At 44.7% G+C, this 17,209-nt stretch overlaps 1 protein-coding gene across 1 annotated transcript; it reads left to right on the top strand.

Moving 5' to 3' along the window:
• Positions 1–9,444: 9,444 nt before the first annotated feature.
• SMIM42 (small integral membrane protein 42) lies at positions 9,445–9,755 on the top strand. The gene has a single exon (XM_045546367.1). The coding sequence runs from the start codon at positions 9,445–9,447 to the stop codon at positions 9,655–9,657; it is 213 nt and encodes a 70-aa protein (XP_045402323.1). The 3' UTR covers positions 9,658–9,755.
• Positions 9,756–17,209: the final 7,454 nt, after the last annotated feature.

Here is a 17,209-nt window from a genome sequence, read left to right as displayed (position 1 = left end):
GGGAAGAGGGAGCTTCTGTGTGGTTTGGAAAAGCCTAGAGTCCTGTTGATACACCACCATCCCCACTGCCCCACGGCCCTGAGAACTACTGCTCTCTGTTCCTGCTTCACATATCAGATTATGTTTGCAGAAAAATCTTTGAAATATCTGAAGTGCTGTATTAGAATCTGTGCTTTTATAAATCAGTTTTATTGCTCAACCTACCCTTTAAGCATTTGCAAAGAGGAAACTATGAGATAGTCAAGGATGGGGTATTACCTTAAACTCTTTGCTCCATTCCCCACTTGATTCAAAGCCTGGCTTGGCCCCATAGGAGCTCCCTTCCCACCACTTGACTGTAGTGGAAGGGAAATCATGGCTGCTCCTTCTGCTGCACCCCAGCCTCCTTCATTCATTTGTTCAACAAGCTACTATTAACTGGCCTAGAAGGGCTGATGGGGACTTCAATGTGTGTCCAGCTGGGGCCCAGGCTAGTGGGGTCACGATGAGGGAGGAACAGCTTCCCCAAAGTAAGCATATTCCTACACTCGGACACTAAGGCGGAGTTCTCAGTAAGTAGGGCCGTTCCTTGCTTCTCCCCTTCCCCTTCCTCTCCACACCCCAGGAAAGGTCATGCCCCAGAAAAATGCCCCTTGGCCTTCAGAGCCCTGGGATGAAAAAGGGTGTTATTCCCAGGAAGCAGCTCAAGACATAAGAGTCTCCCCATACCCCCATCCTGGATTGTCTATTCTGTCCTTTAAAATAGAGGCAGCATTTTTTTGTCTGAAGAACCAAGCTCCTGGATTAACTAAAACATTAACTTACACAGAATATCACACTCATTGTTTCACCCAACAAATAGATATTGAGCGATATTTATATGTTAGTTTCTGAGGATACTAAAGACACAATTCCTGCTCTCAAGTTGATAACCATCTAGTGAGAGGTGGGGGAACCAGTTTCAGCACTAAGCACTATGACCTGGAAGTAATGGGGTCAGGAAAAGCTTCCCAAGGTCAATAACACCAGCCTAGTCCTAAACTAGGGTTGACCAAGCAGAGAAGGGGGAGGGGAGGGATGCAGAACTGCAGCCAGAGTGAACATCAGGTACAGAAGCCAGGAGATAATAGATGTCAACCTTTGCTGGGCACCCATCCTGGGCTGGACATTATTCTAAGAACTCAACAACAACCCTTTGAAATAGGTGCTATAGCCCTTTTCGTATATGAGGAAACTGAGGCTTGGGAAAGTTAAGTAACTATATTGAACAAGGTCACATTTTTCTTAATAAGTGAGGAAGCCAAGACTCAGACCAGGAAGTTTGAGTCCAGAGTTGCTGCCCTTCACCACTTTGTTACTGGGGACTTGCAGTTGATGCAAGTTGTCTTTTGCAAAGGAATATAAGACACATAGGAGAGCAGGACTAGGCAGGTAGACAGAAAAGGATATCATGAATGTAGAGTTTATATATCACATGGCAGCATTTAGACTTTGTCTTAAAGGCAACAGGGGCCCGAATGATGGATTCTGAGGAGTCAGGTGGTCTGATTTATTTGTGTATATTTATCTGTTAACATTGGGTAAGACAGATAAGGGAATAAGACTACTAGAGGCAACACCAGTTGGTAAACTACTGCAGTGATCCAGGCAAGGACTGATGAGGACCAGGAATTGGAAGCTTGAGCTAAGGTATAAGCAAGGAGGATAAGGAGGAGGGGATGGATTGAGGGCTATTTCAGAAGTGGAATTTACAGGACACTGAAACTGAGTCAGTGCAGGGAGCTGGGAAGAAGGAGCAGTCTAGCATGACTCCCAGGTTCTTTGTTTTGAAGAGAGGGTGTTTGAGGTTGCAGTGAGCTATGATGACCCCACTGCACTCAAGCTCAGGCAACAGAGTAAGACCCTGTAAAAAAAAAAAAAACAGCCATGAAATAGGATATGGAGGAGAAGCAGATTTGAACCGGAAGATCATGAGGATGGGTTTGGGTGTGGTGGGTTACAGATGCCTGTGCGACAGTTGAAGGTTCAACTAGGCGAGGCAATGGGAAGTTAGGTTTCTAGGTCTGAAGTTAGGAATGAAATCTGACTAGAGGTACATACTGGAGAGCCATTGGCACAGAGGTTGTCGCTGAAACCATGAGAATCGATGAGGTAATCCAGAGACGATCTCAGAGAAGATAAAAAGATAGAGTGGACTCTGGGGAAACAGCAAACACACAGAAGGGCAACTGGATGCAGGGGGGTCCTGGAGGAGAAGCGGAGGTAGGAGGACATTGTGCAGGCATGACACCACTAACGCTGAGGGGAGGAAAGGGTTTCAAGAAGGAGGAAGTGGTCGGTTCTGACAGGTCAAGGTAAATTTTGAAAAATGCTCGTATATTTGGGATGAAGTTGCTATTGGCCCTGAGTGGCTGGTGGGATGGAAGCAAGATCAAAGTAGGTTTCAGATGAGTGGGAGGGAGGGATGGAGACAGTACTTTACAAAAAGCTTGGCTCTGGTGGAAAAGGAGAGAGAACACAGGATCCAAGGAGTTGTTTGGATTTTTGTGTTTCTCATTTTGTTGTGTCTTGTTTTTAGATAAGAGAGACTTAGCATGATGTATTTCTTTCCTATTGCTGCTGTAACAAATTACTACAAACTTAGTGATTTACCACAAATTTACTAACTTACAGTTCTGGAAATCAGAGGTCCTAAAATGGGTTGGCAGGGCTGCATTCTTTTTGGAGGCACTAGGGAAGAATCTATTTCCTTGCCTTTTCTAGCTTCTAGAGTTTTCCTATATTCCTTGGCTTGCATCCCAAAGCCAACAGTTTACCATGTTCCAATCTCTTTCTTCCTCCCTCCCTCTCTCTGCAGCTGTTGTCATATTGCTTTCTGTCTGAACTTATTAGAATTCTTGTGATTCCATTGGGCCCACCCAGATAATCCAAGATAATTTTCCCATTTCGAGATCCTTGACTTAATTATATCTGCAAAGTCCCTTTTATCACGTTAGGTAACATATCCATAGGTTCTACGGATTAGGACGTGGACATCTTTGGGGGGCTGTTATTTAACCAACCACATATGGTATCTGCCTGGCACATAGTAAGTGTTCAAAAATATTATTATTACAATAGTAATATTAATATTTCTATGCTGAGGAGAAAGAGCCGTCAAAAAGAAAGGCATTACAAACATAGGAGAGAGAGAGAAAGAAAGAGAGAGAGAGAGATTCTGAAAGAGAGAAAGTAAAAACTCCTCAGCCCAAAAGGGATGGGGCCCACACAGCTGGGGAAAGGAAGACTCTGGCCCCTGGACATTAAGTGAGATAATGTACACATTGCTGGCATGTAGCATTCACTGCATATTTGTTTGCCTGCCTTATTCCTGAAGTGTTCCTACACTAGTGAAGGATCAGGGTATCATCCTGCCTCAGCCTGACAACCCCACCATATACTATCATTTAAGCTCCCCAAAATTTCACCTCTGATTTATCATCATTTCTCCCAGAGCTCCTGACTCAATGTCTTTTGCAAAATAGATGCTCAATAAATGCTTTGGGATGAATAAATAAATGAATTAATGAAAACAAATGAACAACCTTCATGGCTGGGAGAACACTGATTTAGGGCGATCAGAATGTAGCAGCTTCTGACAGTGAAGGCTTCCTGCAGAAGACTTCCTGTTTTAGCAGGGTAGAAAGAGAGAACTTAAGGATCAGGAAGGGAGGTCTCCCAGGTGGGAGGAATTCTTCAGAGGGGAAAAAAGAAAGATGGGAATGTAAAGAGGTATGTGGCGGTCAAGTTTTCCCCCTTGAGTGAAATTGATTGGTAATCAGTAAAGGGCATTACAAGCCACTAAGAATGAGTTTGCACTGATACAAGATAAAATGGGGTAGTTCATGATACTGTACTCTATAGTGGAAATTTGCTTACAGAGTAAATCCAGGTGCTCTCACCACTAAAAAAGAAAAATAACTAAATGAGGAAGTGAATATGTTAATTTGCTTGACTGCAGTAACATTTCACTACATACATGTAAATGATATGTTGTACACCTTAAATATGTATAACTTTTATTTTAAAGAATAGAAATTAGAAAACAACCAATTACTCTAGGCTTTGGAGAGATATCCAAACAGCCCTGCAATAGAAAAAGCACTAGAATAAAAAGCACTGCATTGGAATTTTTTATAAATTCTATTATAATTAAATGTCTGATTCTAGAACTCATTTCTGCATTCCCTTGAACAAGTTACTCAATCTCATTGAGCCTCAGTTACCTGAGACGATAAAGTGAGCTGATGCAGGTGAAGCACTTAGCCAGTAGCTGCTGTAAAGAAAGAAATAATGCAATAAATTATTGCTATTACTGTCTCTCAGGGTTGTTGTTATAAATAAAATAACATGTCAAGCACCTAACATTTTAATGGAGGCTCAGTAAATACTTTAATCTCCTCTTTTCTACATTATAAATGTAAACCAAGTGCTCTTGGGACATGAGAGACACTGGGAGCTCAGAGGCTCTTGGGACTCTGCTGCTATCATCTGGGTGAGAAGACTCAGGGCCTGGCTCAGCGTCCATGGAGGACCCAGGTGTTTGGGATTTAAGCAGTCAATACATAACACCTCCCTTTCCCCTACCAGATTATATAACAGGTCTCTTTCCCTCACCCAAATTCTGAACCCGTGGAGACAGAGAGATGAGGCAGATGGTAAAACTCTATAACTGATAAAGACCATGTTGGAAGATACGGCTTAGCTATGTGCAGCCACAGTGGGCTTCCTAACAGGGAAGTTCAGGGTTATTCTGACTCACCACTCCACCATCATTATTGATGGAGAGCTATGGGCCTCTCACTCATGGGGGCATGCCCCTGTAAAACTTTCAGAAAGGAGAGGTACAAGTGAGTGTTCTGCACCCCAGGAGGAAAGAGTGAATGCCAGAGCAAAGAGAGGCCAGGAGTGTTAGTCTGATAAGTTTCTGCTCCAAGAAAGAAAACACCAAGAATGTGGAAGAAGTCTTCCCCAATGCCATGTCCTATTTCTTTTTTTCTACTTAGGCTTCCAGACAACCATCTAGGTCATCCAGAGATGCTGGCCCTTGCCAGTGGCAAACTCTTCCTTAATGGGGCGGTGGGTGAGCCAGTGGGGTCTGCCCTGGAGATACTGAGGGAGCTCCAGCTGCCTGGCATTCCAGTGTGACTCAGCTTCTGGGCCCTGCCTCTTTAGAAATAAATGAAGAACAATGCAACTTTGATATCTTTGGCATCTGGTTCAGAGCCTGGTGAGTTGCTTGGCCATTTCCTACAGGTCAGAAATATAACATGGGAACATAAAGGAAATCACCAGGTCCAGAGCTCCACCAAAGATTCCTCACTACCAGTCGTAAAAGCCAGCACTCCTCATCTAAAGTGAGGTAGGGGTAACCAGTCAAACCACAGCCTCATGTGAAGCACTGAACTAGGGAATGAGAGGCAACACAGGAGGGGAGGGATTGAGAAGCCCAGTCTGGTTGGAGAGATAAAATCAAGAGGCCTGAAACAAGGAGCCATAAAGGACACAGAGGAAACTGCTAATGACTATAGTGTTTCTTTTGCGGGGAAGGAAAGTACTCTAAAATCAGATTGCAGTGATGTTTGAACAATCTCTTGGAATTGTACACTGTAAATGGGTGAATGTGAATTATATATCTCAATAAAGATGTTATGAAAAGAAGACACAGACATCGTGTTTTAGTGGACTAGGAAACAAGAGACTAGAATCCCAGTCCCTGATAAGCCAATTACTGTGTGACTTTGGTCACTTCCCTTCTTTATGCCTTAGTTTCCTCATCTGTTAGGTGAAGGTGCTGGACTAGATGACCTCTAAGGTTCCTGTATTAGTTTCCTGGGGCTGCCATAACAGATTACCACAAATGTGGTGGTTTAAAACAACAGAAACTCATTCTTTCACAGTTCTGGAGGCCAGAAGTCTGAGATCAAGGTGTCAATACCAGGCTCCCTCCAGAGGCTCTGGGGGAGAATCCATCCCTTGCCTCTTCCAGTTTTTGGTGACTGTTGTCATTCCTTGGCTTGTGACCATGTCTCTCTCTGCTCTGTCTTCACAACACCTTCTCTGTGCGTCTGTCCCTCTCAAAATTCCCTCCTCCTCTCTCTTAGAAGGATACATATGACTATATTTAGGACCCACCTGGATGATCTAGAATAAACTCTCAAGATCCTTAACTTAATCTCATGTTTTACCATGTATAGTAATATTCATGTGTTATAGGGAATTGATACAGATGACTTGGAATGGGGGTTGGGGAGCAATTCATCTACAGATCTTTGCAAGTTTATAGGAGAATGAGGAGAACTGAATTGAGAAAATTGAACTGCCTTGTCTTTTCCAGACACCTCCTCTTCTCTTCACTACTCTTCCATTCTAGTTATCCTGGTTCTTATTTAAAATAACATACACTTGTATGGAATTTTATGGTTTGAAAAGTTATTATGCATTTATCAGCTCATTGTGGGTCCCACAAAAACCTATAAATTTGGTATTCTTATTATAATTCCATTTCTAATGAGTAAATGGAGGCTCAGAGAGATTAAATGACCTAACCAAGGTTACTAGCACTGAAAGTACTAGTGCCCAGATTCTAACCTGGCATTCCAAATCCTGTGGGTCCCACTCTGCTGTCACCAGCCTGAATCATGGAATAGCATCAAAGGATTCTATGCCAGGATGGAGTAGATGCACTTGGGTAGGATCAATTCTCTCTATTCCTCCTGCTAAGCACAGATAAAAACCCTGGGTATTACATACTAAAAAAAATAAATAACTAAGATGACTCGGAAAGGTGGGGACAAGAAGGCAGACCAACTAGGAACTTTAGAACTCAAAAATCAAAATGGCAGTGAGTTCATGGCTTTCCTTTTTGCCTCACGTACCCTGGACTAGGTGCCAGGGAAGCAGCCCAGAAATGCCAATGGGCACAGACAAAATAAAGTGTCAAGAAAAGCCTGCTTGATTTCTCTAGCCAAAGCACTAGGAAAAAGGCAATCCAACAAGACAGAACACTTTCAGACAATAACTGCCATACTCCAGCCAAACACCATGAAAAAAAAACCCACAGCCCCCTACGCACTCTGTTAACAAATGTCAGTGGGGAGCCTAGACTTCCATCTTTACCCAGCTGTGAGGAGGCACCCCACCCTCTGCCCCCCCATCCTTCTGTCATCAGAGAAGACTGAATGGGGGGCCCTGGACTTTCATCCTGCCCAAAAGTAAGGAGCTCTCTATCTAGGGGTAGCAAGGCACCCTCCAATCCTGCCAGTGCAGAGTCAGAGGAGCCACCTGGGGAGTCTGGAATCCTGCATCCATCCAGCAGTGAGGAAGCCCCTTTCCCCCTCCCCCTGGTTGTCAAAGGAGGATGAGTGGAGAACCTGGACCTTCCCCTCCACCTGGCATTAGCAAGGTGACACCCCCTCCTCCAACTGGCGTGGTGTCAGAGAAAGCCTGCCAAAACAGAAGATTTAAATAAGATCCAGAGTCTCATAATACCCAAAATGTCCAGTATGCAATAAAAAAATCATACATGATACCAAGAACCAGGAAAATCTCAACTAGAATGAAAAAAAGACAATCAACAGATCTCAACACTGAGATGACACAGATACTGGAATTATCTGACAGGGATGTTAAAGAATCATAAGAATGTCTGAACAAGCAATTATGAATATGTTAGACATAAAAAACAGAAACTCTTACTGAATAGAAGCTATAAAGAGAACATTTTAGAACTGAAAAATATAACTATCAAAATTAAAACTCAGTAGATGGCTCAACAGCAGAATGGAGGGGACAGAGGAAAGAATTGGTGAACTTTAGGATGAAACAAGGGAAATGACTGAAGCTGAATAATTATACACTGGGTAAATACAATAGACTTTCCTTTTCTAAATTATGTTTGACAGCTTATTCAAAAAGTATAACATTCTCTGAATCTTGATCTCAATGAATATGAAGGAAATATTTTAAAATATTATATTATAAAGGGGGAGGGTAAAGGGACTTGAAGGAAGGTAAGGTTTCTACATTTGTCTCAAACTGTTAGAATACAGACACCAGTAGAACTTTGTGATGTTGGGATGGTTCTGTATCTTGATTGCAGTGGTAGTTACAAGAATCCACAGGTATAGGATGGGCACAGTGGCTCATGCCTGTAATCCTAGCACTTTGGGAGGCCTAGGTGGGAGGATCACTCGAGGCCAGGAGTTTGAGACCAGCCTGAGCAATAGTGAGACCTCATCTCTACAAAACAAATAAGAAAAAAGGTAGCTGGGTGTGGTGGTGTGCACCTGTAGTCTCAGCTACTCAGGAGGCTGAGGCAGGAGAATCACTTGAGCCTAGGTATTTGAGGTTGCTGTGAGCTTTGATGATGCCACAGCACTCTATCCCAGGCAATAGAGTGAGACTCTGTCTCAAAAAAAAAAAAAAAACAAGAATATACATGCATGATAAAACAGCATAGACTATACGCACACCTCGTACCAATGCCAATTTACTGGTTTTGATTTTGCACTACAGTTATACAGGATGTAACCACTGGGCAACATTAGGGGAAGGGTACACAGAACCTCTTTTTACTATCTTTGCAACTTACTATATATCTAAAATTATTTCAAAATGAAAAGTTTTTTTTTTTTTTTTTTGAGTCAGAGTCTCACTCTGTTGCCCGGGCTAGAGTGAGTGCTGTGGCATCAGCCTTGCTTACAGCAACCTCAAACTCCTGGGTTTAAGCGATCCTACTGCCTCAGACTCCCCAGTAGCTGGGACTACAGGCATGCGCCACCATGCCCGGCTAATTTTTTCTCTATATATTTTTAGCTGTCCATATAATTTCTTTCTATTTTTAGTAGAGACAGGGTCTCACTCTTGCTCAGGCTGGTCTCGAACTCCTGAGCTATAGCGATCCACCCGCCTGGCCTCCCAGAGTGCTGGGATTACAGGCGTGAGCCACCGTGCCCCGCCTTGAAATGAAAAGTTTTTAAAAAGACAATTGAAAGCATTTTCACAGGCAATCAGGGCACTCCCTTTTCAATCTAGGAACCGTTCATGAAGGAAGGCAGTGTTCAAAGGGCAGAAATTTCTGGACTGGAACCTCTCGCTCAGAGCCTAGCCTCACCCTCAAGTGACATCACAAAGCCCCAGAAGCCCCACCCACCACCCAGAGGTGCTGCCAACTAAACTGACAACTGAGGACTGTGTTTGTATTGGAAGCAGTTGTTCAATCCTGTGGAGAAAACCTCTCTGCCTTCTCCATTACATCAAAGGAAAATGGCCCCACATGAGGAACAGGATCAGTAGATACATGACACAGCTCCACAGCCACTCCTAGGATATCACAAAGATCAAGCCCAACTTCTCAGTGTTTTCTTGGTCGTGTGGGCAGTCTGCTTACACCACACATCTACCTTGGCTGTCTTTGAGAAACCTATGTCTTCCCTACAACTTCCAGCCTTCTCATGGGACAAGGGTACACTTACCACTGCCATATCTGACCCTGCTTACCTAATAAAAGTTCTCTTCTTCTTTGCACTCCTGATGACTCTAGTCACTCTACTCATCCTGGTCTGGAAAGTAACCAAAGACAAAGGCAACGAGAACAGAGAGCCAGACCCAAGAAAGGAGGCAACACTGAAGGCATGAAGACCTACATCTCTTGGTGGGCAAGCCCCTGAGGTGAAGACCTGGCAGCCCAGGAGGCAGGGCCGTCTCGGAGCTATCTTAGCACCCAGAGCCTGGGAAGGAAGAGCTGCTTTAGCCACCCAATTCCGCCAATGCCAGATGTTCCCCCCAGGCCTCATCTCCCTCCTCCACCACCCTCCCCCTTATAATGCACTCATCCTGTTGTCTTTGGCTTGTCCTAACTTCTGAGTTTGAATGTCTTCTCTCGATGGATCTTCTAGACTAAAATTATGAATGGCTCTTGATTTCTGCATTCACAGAGGAAAGGAACAAATACATGGAGAATTACAATCGATTACAAGTTTTCCTGTATAAATTGGGCATGTGTTGACTATGAGACATTGAAATTACAGGGAGCTCACAGCATCTCAAACTATATGATGCAGCCATACTGCAAGCTCAGTTCCAGAAGATCCTTGAAATGGAACAGCTCACTCTACTCTGAACTCTAGGTAAACGCCTTCCTCCTTTTCACCTACTGCTGGGAATAAAGAGTATATCTTCTAAAAAATAATCTGAAGCACCAAATACTTTTCTCTCATCCTCTCCTCCTCTCTCCCATCCTTCAACATAGTGGGTTGGCAAAATTTTTAACTAACATATTCTAAAATGATAATTTTTCTTTTTTTGTCCTTTCAATATTTGGAATAAATTAATGAAATCCAAAGTAAAGAGGTGGATTTTTTGAAAAACCATACTCTCATCCAGTTAAGTTTGGGTTATCCTAGGGAGCATTTGGTTATTTGCCCGAAAGGAATGAATATTTTTCTGGAAGAAAAAAATCTTTGCCCAGCTCTACTGTTAACTGTTCCTCCTAGAAGCATCATATCAGGTGTTCCCCTGCCTCCACCCTCATATGCAATTGACTCTGAACATCTCAAACCAAGATCCCCTCCTTCAAAAACCTTTTCCCACTGCTTAAAATCAAGGGACTGTGCTTGGCCTGCTGTAAGAATGCCCTGCTGGCACATGGGCCATGCACTCTGCATCCCAAACCACAGATGCCTTTATTCTGAACTCTTACTATGCATCAGGCCCTGTCCTGGGTGCTGGGGGTACAAGAGCAGCAGAAAGGTGCCCTGTCTTCTCTTTCCTACAGTACATACAGCACAGTGAGAGACACAGATGTTATGAAATAATCACATAAAGAATGCTTAATTGTAGACTGAGAAAAGTGCTCTGAGAAAAGAATTTGGCTTTATGACAGTGTACGTCAAAGGAATCTACCTAGATGGAGAAGGCTCACCTGAAGAAGTAACGCTTGGGCTGACAGCTGGAGGATGAGTGGACGTGAAGCAGGTGAGGGGTGGGAGGAGAGGGGCCAGGCCCCTGGAGGGAGAGATGCACGGGCCAAGGCCTGTGAAGGGAGGAATCTGTTGCATTTATCAGAGAGGTCAATCGGGGGTTCTGGAACACAGAAACTGAGCACAAGAATAGCACAATATGAGGCTGGAGATGTAGGTGGGACCAGCTCTCACAAAACCCTGGTGGGCAGCGATCATGGAGCTCAGAGCCATTTCCTTCCATCCTCCAGGAGCTCTGTACACCTCAAACTCCTCGCGCACCCCACATTCTCCTTGGTTTCCATTATTTGGGACTTAAGGACAAACCAGTCAGACTGCATTGTAAGCTTATGGCCACCAGATGACAGCAAAGGATCAGCAAACCTAGTCCTTTCAGCAAGTGTGTAGGCAAAGGGACCTTCTCTCCCTTTACTCTCTGATAGCTGGATCGTCAGTGCCTCCCTCTAACTCCATAAAGGACAATCAAGCTGTCCACAGTAATGGGAACCTCTTATCCAGAAGATCTCCCATGCTGCCCCTTAACATATAGCATCTCTATGGTGCCTAGCTACCCTATGAAAAGGGCATTTTCCCATTATCTTCCCTATAGAAGGGAAGTTGAGGCTCAGAGCATCAGGGAAGCTGGTTGTCCAAACTCTCACAGCAAAGCCTAGGTTATTTTCGTCTCCCACACTGCCTCCTGCATTCATTGTGAAATAATACATCCCTTGCTTTGAGGAAGTTCTTTCTCTATCAGGAATACTTTTGCTCTAAAATGCCACCAGCATGAGTTTGTGGTGTTCTCTTGAGCGAGATGTGAGCAATTGCCCTGCCTGGGATACCTTGTGTCTGCCTCTGTGGTCAGCTCTTATGGCTTCTCCCTGGCACCTTCAGAGAGGTCCATCTGCAGCTCCAGCTCCTGCACCTGCAGGCATCAAGCCGAGTCCTGACCACCATGAAGCAGCCAGTGGGCAACGCGGAACCAAAGGGTGAAGGCAGTAAAGAGGAGGGAGGCGTTGTTCCTCCTTCGTGAAGCCCCAATCCAGATGTGACTAAGGGCTTCCCTTGGCCAACTGCAACCCCAGGTGGTTTCTGAGAAAGGCCAAGGAGCAGGTACTGTTGGTATGCTCTAAGCATTCTGAAGGCAGAGAGGCCTGCACGTGCTAGAACAGTCAAGGAGAGCATCCTGAAGCAGCCATAACATTAGGGAAACAGAAATGACACATGGAAGGGATTGCATGAGGCATGTGAAGGGACAGTGAGCCAGTTGCATGGCGCACGGAGGGGAACAGTGGGATCAGGTTGGGAAAAGAGTCCCAGCCTGTGGTAGAGGGCCTTGAATACCAGGCCAGGGTGTTCAATTTCAACCAACAGGGAGCCAGGGAAGGTTTTTGAGAAGAGTGACAGGTGAAATAAATGTTCCAGATTAATCTGGCATAGTCAATGTATAGGATGAATAGGAATAGTGAGACATTGAGTCAAGAAGAGTAATTAAAATGCTAGTTTAATAATAAAACTTTCCAAAGTTCCTGGTATTTTTCTGTTTCTGTGACTTTGCCCATTCTATTCCTTCCATCTGAAATGCCCTTCTGTAAACCTGTCTCTGCTCAATAGGTTTTTTGTTTGTTTGTTTGTTTGTTTCTTGAGACAGGGTCTCGCTCTGTTGCCTGGGCTAGAGTGCAGTGGCATTGTCACAGCTCACTGCAACCTCAAACTCCTGGGTTCAAGTGATCCTCCTGCCTCAGCCTACCAAGTAGCTGAGACTACAGGTGCAGCTACCCAGAACCATGCCCAGCTCATTTTTTTTATTTTGGGTAGAGATAGGGTCTCACAACGTTGCTCAGGCTTGTCTCAAACTCCTGACCTCAAGCAATCCTCCTGCATTGGCCTCCCAAAGTACTAAGATTATAAGTGTGAGCCACCGTGCCTGGCTCAATAATTTTTTAAGAGTGTATCTGAAGGAGGTAGGAGGAGTGAAATTCAGAGGGGTCCATATCCACAACCACAGCAATGGGGATCTTTACCCACTCCCGTCCTCCCAGCTCAGAGTGCCCACTGGCTGGGTCAGGGGCTGAAACAGATGACACCACAAGTCAGGGGTGGGATGAGACACCTCAAAAAGTTTAGGACTCACATAGCTGTCTTCTCAAGAGGATGTGAGAATGGAAGGAGACCCCCACACACACACACACTGGTCTTTCTCCATTCCTTTAGATGCTCTCTAATGGTTTTGGCCCACTGAAGCTCAAAAACCGTGGATTCCCAAAGTGGGCAGCAGCCTGAGAATCAGCACTGCCCAGAGCTGTCATCATCCAGACAGATGCATAATGTGTCCAAGTCAGAAGGGCCTTAGGCCACCCAGAACTCCACTCTCATTTTGCAGAGGAGCCCCTAATGCCCAGAGAAGGGAAGGGAGGCAGAGATGTGGGGGAGTGGCTCAGAGTGAGCCCTGGAGTCAGCCAGTCACCTGCAGGGAATCCCGGCTCCATACTCCCACTAGCTGCGCATCCACAGGCAAAGTGTCTAAGCCATTGGTTCTCAAAGTATGATCCTGGGATCCCTGGGGAACCCCCAAAACCCTTTCAGGGATCCATGAGTTTGAAACTATTTTCATTAAAACATGAAGATTTTTTTTCCTTTTTCACTCTCATTCTGTCATGAGTGTACAAAGGAGTTTTTGAGAGGATACATGACCCATCTTAAAGAAATTTGCAAACAGATAGAACAATGCCATTCTTCTCTCCAAATGTGTTATTTCTGTTAACATATAATAAACTTATCATTATCATTTTACATGAATTACTAAGTACTTTATAAAGTTAAGTGTTAATTTCTAATAAACAAAAGCTCCTTGGGGATCCTCCATAGTTTTTAAGATGGTAAAGGAAGACTGAAAGTAAAAAGTTTGAGAACCACTGATTTAAACTGTTTAAGCCTCCATTTCCTTGTCTGTAAAATGGGCATAATACTTATTTCACAGGATAGTTTGGAGCCTTAAAAGATACCTCATGCGAAATGCCTGGTTGATTTTCCTGGTAAGAGGGGCTGGGTAAGTAAGATCAGTATCCTGTTTCTTAAACCACCACTCTCTCTAGCATCACCTCAGGGCAGTTCTTGGCTTTCTCTGGGGCTCAGAGAACCAAGAGTGTGGGGTCTGGGGAGCAAGGCACTGTGCAGTATGCAGATGCTTTTCTGCCAGAAGCCGAGCGTCATGCACAAGGCCCCCATCTGTGCCTGGGGCAGACCCCTGGGTCAAAGGCCCCATCCAGTGAGTGACACTCCTACCAGACATGGCAAACAGTAAGGTACCTGTCAGAAATTGCTGAGATCCCAGAAATCTGTCAGCGCATCTGTAGCTCACCTCTCTCACCAGCTGAGGGCAGAAACCCCCCACAAGTAGAACTCCAGAGCAGGCTCCCGACACACACACACAAAAAGCTTTGGACACGTCCAGAACAGGAAAGTCACATTTAGAGAATATCTCCCTTAAACCACTGTTGCAAGAGCCATGACATTTCCCAACCATGAGTAAGTAAGGGCTGCCAACCTGGCAACAGGGATGATAAATACCCCTGGATAAGTCCCTACCCAAGAGTAAGGGAAACATCCACGCAGTGTCCAGCTACTGGTTTTCCTTTAAACAAGAAGGATTTCGATATTGTATTGCCTCCCTGGGCTTTTTAAATCACTGCTGCCTCCACCCTTCCCCCACCACGAGTGTGTCTTATTTCTAATTAAATACTGGAAGGAGTCAGAAGAGGGACTCCTGGACTTGCTTGTCCACTAATTCCCTGTATAAATGAGCCTCAGTTTCCTCATGTGTAAAATGGAGAGGAAAAATATACACCCATCTCATAGGATTATGAGGCATTAAGGAGAGAGATAAGGATCTTTGTGAAGTCTAAGGTGCCATTTAGTAATTCTTGCTGTTAACATCTCAGGCAGGAAAAGCCAAATAGGTAGATCCTTTTTAATGTATTCAGAAAAAATATATATATACCTGGCTTGGGTTCAGAAAAAAAGCAGTGAGTTAGCAAGAGCAAGTTCCTTGGAGTTTTGTTGTTATCTTTGATTCTATTAATGCACAATCCAAGTAAGAGGGTTCTAGAAATAGCCATACAAATGGAACCTGGGAGAAAACTGTCCTTTCCTATGAGCAACAAAGAGTGACTATATACCTCTTTAGAGTTTACACAGTGATTTTACCTACATTACCCCCTGACTCCGCCTCTGAACACTGAGAGGAAGCTATCATCAGTCTTCTTTCTGAAACAGGCTCAGAGAAGTGAAGTAACTTGCTCAATGTTTCAAAGCGAGTTAGGGGTGCAGCTAGATCTTCTGAGCCTAATGCTCGCATTCTTTCCACCCTTACACCTCAGAAGACCGCACCTGAACTCCCAGGGAAACTAGTGGGCAGCTCTGGTCACCGAAGGCTTTATATAAACCACTTTATCCAGCCTGCTAAAGGAGAAGCAAGAGGACTTTGGGCTCCCATTTCCTCATTCCCAGTAAACGCCAACTGTTTTTTCTTGTCCCAGCTGAATGATGTCCCAGCCCTTCTCCTCAGTGTGCAGGGGCTGCCAGCACTTCTCAGAGTCCAGCTCCCTCCTGCCACCCTGGCAAAGCTCCCAAGAAAGGTTTCCTCCTGAGCCACAGTGTGGAGGGGTTCTGGAACAGGGCTCAGCCGGGGGGGCAGAAGAAAGGAAGGAGGGGCCTGAGACAGCCTGCCCAGGGAGGTGGAGATCCCAGAGGACCAGAGTCAGGGACACTATAGAGTCCCTGTATCTGAGCCCTGTATCTACTGCTTATACCTTAGGGCTCTCTGCAGGCCACTCGACTGCCCTGGTCCTTGGTTCCTCATCTATAAAAATGTCTTGTATATTCCAAAAAGCTCTTTTGGGTAAACCCAAGTGAAAGGAAGGCCCAAATACTGTCTCTGTCTGAAGGAAAGCTTTATTTGATCTCTCCAACTATTTACCCCTAAATTGCACTTTTTAAATTCACATCAACATATATTTCAGCCAATTGCTTCTACTCTTAAGCTGGGATACATGGATACATTTTGGGGGGAACTCAGATGTTGGGGGCGGTGATTACACTTTCACTAACTTCTAAGCATTTCTTTATTACAAGCCCCAGTAGTATTAGCAATACCTGTGTCTCAGTCAGTAATAGAAATCAAGATGTTTTCATATCCTATCAGTTGTTGCAGGTCTCTTGAAATATTGTTTATAATCATCATAACTTGGAAATTACAGTAGTTATTAGATCTGCCACTGGATCTGGTTATTGAATGCCTTGTTAAAAAGGCTGTAGATTACTATGTCACAAATTTGGTTTTTGATTCTTTCAATAACTGTATTTCAGTAAAATTGGCTTCCTTTGTAATCCTATGTATTATATTTCAATTTAGGCATTCGGGAACATTGTGAGGAGTCCATAAGCTTCACCAGACTGCCAAATGGGGTCTGGGCACAGAAAGGGTCAGAGCTCCCTGATCCAGAATGCTCCTCTGAGTGCTCAAGGATGGCTGTGACCAACCAAGCTCCCAGCACCAAGCTCCACTGTGTACAGACAGACACCAAAGAGAAAGGGCTGAAGGGTGAGGCACCTAATCTCCTTAGCCCCAACAAGTACCAAGAGTTGCTTATCTCGTTTAATTCTCACAAAGTTCCAGAGAAGATGACCACTTGAGTATATTTTAAAGAGGAAGAAACAAAAGCTCACACAGAAGTAAACAGAAGCCCAGGCAGGAGGATCACTGGAGCTCAGGAGTTTGAGATCAGCCTGGGCAAGAGTGAGACCCGTCTCTACTAAAAAGAGAAAAAATTAGCTGGGAATGGTGGTGCCCACCTGTAGTCCCAGCTACTCAGGAGGCTGAGGCAGAAGGATCACTTGAGCCCAGGAATTTGAGGTTGCTGTGAGCTAGGCTGACACCATGGCACTCTAGCCCAGGCAACAGAGCAAGACTCTGTCTCAAAAAAAAAAAAAAAAAAAGAAGTAAGCAATAGCCACCCCAGCCCACCCTCTGCCCTTCTGTGGTCAAAGGCCATGCCTCACATCCCCACCCCACCTCCCAGAGCCTCATCCTGTAAAATGAAGGGCTGTACTAGGAGTCAGGTACAACCAGCTGTGCGACTGGGGGAAGTCACTCGACGTCTCTCAGCCTCTGAATCCTCATCACCATAGTGAGGGTAAACACATCCATTGTACAGGGTTTCCTTGTGTGG

Source organism: Lemur catta, chromosome 3, assembly GCF_020740605.2.
Source record: "Lemur catta isolate mLemCat1 chromosome 3, mLemCat1.pri, whole genome shotgun sequence".
Classification (NCBI taxonomy): domain Eukaryota; kingdom Metazoa; phylum Chordata; class Mammalia; order Primates; family Lemuridae; genus Lemur; species Lemur catta.
Note: the sequence above shows the minus strand (reverse complement) of the source record. Positions and strands in the feature narration are given on the sequence as shown.